Below are 6,000 nucleotides of genomic sequence, written 5' to 3'. Positions count from 1 at the left end.
CTTGGAAAGTATGCCTGTAAACTTTATGACTTTTGAAGCTGCAAAATTATACCGATATTTCCCCATCATCATTATCTTTTTGCGAAATTATAATTTAACCCTTTGTTGTGGAACTTTCTGTTTGCACCTTTAGATCCCTCGCGTGTTTTACAGTTAATTAATTCAAATCATTACTTCATCCTGTACAGTTTACAAGATACAGAACTGCCTTTATAAAGTCGAACCAATTGAAATTCGAGAAAACAAAATTACGATTATCTAATTTAATTATCTACCTGTGTTGTAGATACCTAACTCTCAGAATGTCGAATTTAATATAAAAATTAACAGTTGGTTGGACAGTTTAGAATACGAATCTCGTGTTTACGTAACCTTAAACTCCCTGGAATTTGGCTCCAATCTTGCTTTACAATAGAGCTATCTCAGAAGGATTAGTGTGACGTCACCCATGAACCAAAGCGGTACCAAACATGGCCGCCCACTGCTAAAGCTAAACCCGTGACCTTTTACCTAGGCACTGAAGTCACAAAGGAGGTCGCTCTATTTTACCTTTCAATCAAACAATAATGTATAAGCCTTCAATGAATGTAGCGATTTACGGCTTGAGAACTAAGTGGATTTACTTCATTTTTTTAAATGGAGCTGGCAGGAGAGGTTTATTTGAGGAACAGTTTGGACACGCCCAAAAAGACGCCGTGACCGCCATAATTGTAGTGGATCTTTTGAGTCAGATTCTCGTACAAGACGAACTGACACACAAACACAAACTTTCTAGCAGCCTGCTAAACTACATACCAAGTAAGGACTAGGTAACAACATCATCCTTTTCTTAACGAGTTCGTTCAAGGAACCTGCTTTTTCGTGTTCCTCGATTCATCCATACACGTGACAGACACGACACCTTCCCTTTATCTAGATAACTGTATTACATACATGTAGATAAAAATACGTTTTTTACTTTTAGTGAGAATGACTTGGTTAATCACTTATTATCCGTTAGTTTATGATTCCTTAATTAGTTTTACATAACACTGATAATTATAATTAAATGAAGATCAACTCAACCGAATAGAAACCTTGCACAGCTTTCAGGTTTAACAATATGTTTAAGGCATAAAATAGTGTCTTTCAACGTGACAAAATAAATAGAGTTAACAGACTCGGAATTTAAAACATCGTTAAAATAGAACGAGCAGATTTATTTTAAATCTGTATAGCTTTATCTTGATAGTGAAAATACTGAAACAAATTTGTTTACATAACAATTTAATACAATCTTTAGAATAATTTAATTAAGGGTACGGAATTATACGTGAACTAAATGTCATTTTTATTTTTATATAATTTATACTCGTAGTATTAAAATATATGACATGGCGTTCAGGAGTTGAAATACTTGACATCCGAATTATCCCCATTTTTGGAAAAGACCGACTCTCTGACAGCGGCAGTTGGTTCCCCAAAGATTACATCGACAGGCAGAATTATAACAACAGTCACTTGGTCTGTTGTCGCAACTGCTACCTCTTCGTATACAGCTTCGTCTAGAAAAGAGAAATGACAAACATTTCTATTTTAATATAAAGAAATTATCGGATGGTAAATATGACATTGATTTTGCTTTTTAACCCTAGTTAAAAATAATTTCCGAGGGGTTAGTCACTTGAATAATGAGGCGTACAAAACCGCAGAAATCGATTACTTGATTTCTAGAATTCTTCGAAAATTATCAGTAATCAAAATCATTCTTGCGGGTAATCAAAGTAATCACTGGAAATCACATGAAATCTTGAGAATCAGAAATAATCACATGATTTACTTGTAATATTTTGTAAACACCTCGGTAATCACACCTTTCGTGAAATAATCACACATAAACAATCGCGGAGTTCGAAAATCCAAAATAAAAATCATAATCAGTTGAAATAGAAATAATCACTGCATTCATCAGAAAATCACCGGAATTCAAACAGGAATCACAAGTAATCTGCGGCAATAACGGGAAATCAGTGTAAAGACTTTGGAAATCACCGAAAACAATCGTAATCTCACAAATCAAGGAATTCGTTCAGTAATCATCGGAATTCACATAAAAATTCAGAAATCAGTGATAAGGTATACAAAAGTTTGGCAAATGTCTAGCCCCTCGAAAATTTCTCGTGGGTTTTAAAACCCCGCTCAAGTTTAATTTCATTAATTACGATAAAGATTTGATTTATTAACTAGATTTTTTTAACCGTTTTAAAAAAAATTTCTAAAGAATCATTAAATATTCAGTAAACCCATAATTTATGTTTCCCCATTTTTTTTTTTATAATAAATCAACGAAGTTCTAGTGCTATAATTAATTTTTTTGGGTACTTTTATAATTATAAGCTGGGGAATTATCTTTACTTAAGGAATTTTTAATTAAAACTCGAGCTCGGAATTACCAGGCTCAATCAGAAAGGTATGGATAACAACAAATAAATTATAAAGGAAGTTGAGGTTTTATTAAACAAACGTATATTTTAGTTTGTTAACCCTACCCTAATATAACTTAAATACCAGAACCTTCTGCAGTCGAATTTGAGTAAAAAATACCACCCCGAGAAATATAGTACAATGTGATTTAAGTTAGGAATTATTTGAGGGTCAGTGGTAGGCTATAGGAACGCCAAATCACCGTAGGAGTGAAATTAGGTTTTCAACATCTGGTGGGTCTAATATGACGTAAACGACGTCATAGACTGACGAAAACTCCTATTTCTCTCTCATTTCTTGCCTAAAATTTGTCTCCGTGCTGTCTTAGGATCTAAACTTTTCCACCTATAGCAGACTGCAATCAGATGAGATGAGTTTTGTTTCTTGATAAAGTTCATGTAATATTTTAGATTTGCTGAGCTTCAGAGCTTGCCACCTCAGATCATCATGATACAAAATATGTTTCTTATACCTTAAAAAATACAGTAGACCTTGCTATACAGTTCAATACTTTCTGATTCGTGAACCGTTTTGGAGTTTTTAATGTGGAAAAATTGACCTGAGCTCCAAATTATCACTACATTATTTAGTATTTTGTGTATAATCAATTAATTATCTACAAAGCTATGGATATAATACGATAAAACATGTAAGTTCATAAGATATGTTCCATAAATTTGTCACTGGTTACTGAGAGCTTGTCATGAAGTGACGTAGGTCATAGATTCGATGTAAAGCGACGACTGATGAGGCACTGTTAAAGGTTTAGTACAGACGAAATACGAAGATAGATTGCTAAACCGAGTGTAGCCAATTCTGGCGTCGTTCTCGAACTAGCTCTCAGTAATTAAGTCTCTAGCATTAAGAAGTATATGTAGTGTCATACTTATGGAAAATATCTTATAATGAATGATCATCCTAAATGGATAAAAATGGTATTGAATAAATAATTCCGCGAACTAAAGAAAACTATATTTTTAGTATTGAAGGAGCTTAATGCGGAGAATTTAATCTAAAATTGCACGAGTGAAATTTCATAGAAACGAAGAAAAAAATCCATTTAGTTTTTACTTTCACTCAAAAAGGATTTAATAGACTATTTTCTCTTAGAAAGACGATCCTGGATAATCCGTGAAAACGTCGTAGAATAAAGGTTTTCGTCAAAATAGGTTCCAGTAAAAAATAAGTCGTGACAAGAAAAAGGATTAGCTCTCCTGGTTCTGCAGCCGTAGCGTTAGGTTCGCTTAGACGATCCTACGCCGACCGTAATCTTCCATCCGAACCCAACTAGGTGTTTACGCTGCATCGTCGGAACATGGAAAATCCATCGAACGGAACGAAAATAATACACCCCCTTAAAGATATAATCTGAGCCTCCGAAGCTAAGCTTTTGGCCAAACATTAAGCTTTGGCGAGGCAAAACAAAGAAGGCTAATTAGGCTGTCCTAATTAGTCTTTCCACGTAAATGTGAAACCCTTTTCTATGTTCGAAAGAGGTTAGGTTCTTTGTTGTAAGTTTTAGAATTTTTACTTTGAATTCTTTTAATACTTGGGCGAGGTTTTAAAGATCATCTTTTTATATTAAATATTCTTATTCTGAAGAATTAGCTAAAAGGTACAGCGATAATAACAAATTAAAATTCTCGGTAAATTAATGATGGGGATTAATTATTTCCGAAACGTTTGCGAGAACCGAGGTTCATTTTTAGGGAGCTTGAGAACATATTTCGCCACCATGTTAAAAACAAATGATAGTTGAATTGAATTCCGAGCATTAACAAATACCGTATGCATACAGAAAAATAAAATGATCAATAAGATATTTTGAGCGATATTAGCATATAAATCGATAGTTATATTTCGTAGAGATATTTTTAAATAGAAGATAAAAAGAAGCCCTTGTTATAAAGGGTGTTTTTGATAAGAGAGTAGTTACAGATGTGTAGTACTTATAGATTTAGAAGCGTTCGCGCACTACCAATTTAATAGTACACTTCTGTTTGACAAAGATTTAATAAAGTTCTAAGATCAATTGAAGACAGGTATGTCTTAATCCACATGGGTTACTTTTCGTTGTTTTAGGGGTCAATCACTGTTTGGAAGCCCATATCTCTGTAACTAAATGTTGTTGACCTAATGTTCTCTGACACTTTCTATTCGGTTTGATCCTTAGAGCACATCCTTTAAATTGGAATATTTATAAGAAACACCCTGTATTCTGATGTTGTGTTTGAGATATTTAAGAAAAAAAGAAAATTGAAGTTTGAATAATCTCTGACATGTTGCCAGAGATTATTCAAACCAGAAGTTTCTTGCTGGAAAAAGCAAAGCAGTTATGACGTCTCGTTGTGGTTTTTGTTATGGCATTGCACGCAACACATATTATAGAGCAAAAGCCAGTTGCGAAGTTCAGATCTTGTTCACCAGAAGGCGACACAGTTTTCTCCACCTCTGTTTTAGTTTTATTTTTCATTTTCATAATAAAAAGACCAACTTCCTCAAAATTGAAGTATTTAGAACTATCAAAACGTTATGGTACATTACCTATAAAATGCACTTGATATTCCCGCTGTCTTTAAAAATAGAATCTTTTGTGAAAATACCAACTAAATTAAGGGGCTATAAGACCCTAAAAGTTTTTTTTTTAAATATAAATTAATATTGAGCTGCAACATTTTCACCAGAGCTGTACTTTATTTAAACTAAAGTGCTTTATAATTTTCATCCAATTATATTTATAACAAACTTTGTCATGTAAAAAAAACTCAACCTCGTTGAAAATACTGTCAAGTAAAAAGAGCATCTACCAAGGGAACAATAAATTCCTCTAAGGACTATAAAATAAGATTTTTTGCTTGTCGTTCATGTCAACTAGAGCACACACTTCATACTTTAAAATAACGTCGTCCCTAATTTTGCAACTTATTTTCATTTTGATTAAATACCACTCTGAAAAACAATATGGCCAAAGCACTATTCCGTAATACTACCCATATTGTTCTGCACAGTAAAAAAGGCTTATCTTACTAAAATTTATCTAAAGGCAATTTCACCTGTGATAAAAACTAATCAGGCACGTGATATAGTGAAAACTATAGCCAGGCTTAAACTGATGCAGTAGACTAAAACATTTTCTATATATACCTCGTCAGTCGATATAAAAAGTGATAACGTAAATAGATAAATAAATAGAGATAAAGAAATTTAAATAGACATAAAGATAAATAAGTAGATGTAAATACATACTAGACATATGTAAATAGAAAATAAATGGATGTAAATAGATAATAAATGGATGTAAATAGATAATAAATGGATGTAAATAGATAATAAATGGATGTAAGTAGATAATAAATGGATGTAAGTAGATAATAAATAGATGTAAATAGTTAATTAATAGATGTAAATAGATAATAAATAGATGTAAATAGATGATAAATAGATGTAAATAGATAATAAATGGATGTAAATAGATAATATATAGATGTAAATAGATAATAAATAGATGTAAATAGTTAATAGATAGATGTAAATAGA

General features: G+C 32.3%; 1 protein-coding gene across 2 annotated transcripts in view; it reads right to left on the bottom strand.

Annotated features, from left to right (window-relative positions):
* Positions 1 to 984: 984 nt before the first annotated feature.
* The window catches only part of LOC149708861 (xibalbin-1-like), a 31,665-nt gene continuing 26,649 nt past the window's right edge, over positions 985 to 6,000 (bottom strand). For both annotated transcript variants that reach the window (XM_089864370.1, XM_089864371.1), the window contains one exon: positions 985 to 1,544. In XM_089864370.1, the coding sequence (XP_089720496.1) occupies positions 1,409 to 1,544 (136 nt within the window). In that variant the 3' untranslated portion in view covers positions 985 to 1,408. The remainder of the gene's footprint in view (positions 1,545 to 6,000) is intronic.

The sequence above is a fragment of the Phalangium opilio genome, unplaced genomic scaffold (assembly GCF_054372755.1).
Source record: "Phalangium opilio isolate 3A_F unplaced genomic scaffold, DU_Popi_V2 ptg000013l_1, whole genome shotgun sequence".
Lineage (NCBI taxonomy): Eukaryota > Metazoa > Arthropoda > Arachnida > Opiliones > Phalangiidae > Phalangium > Phalangium opilio.
Note: the sequence above shows the minus strand (reverse complement) of the source record. Positions and strands in the feature narration are given on the sequence as shown.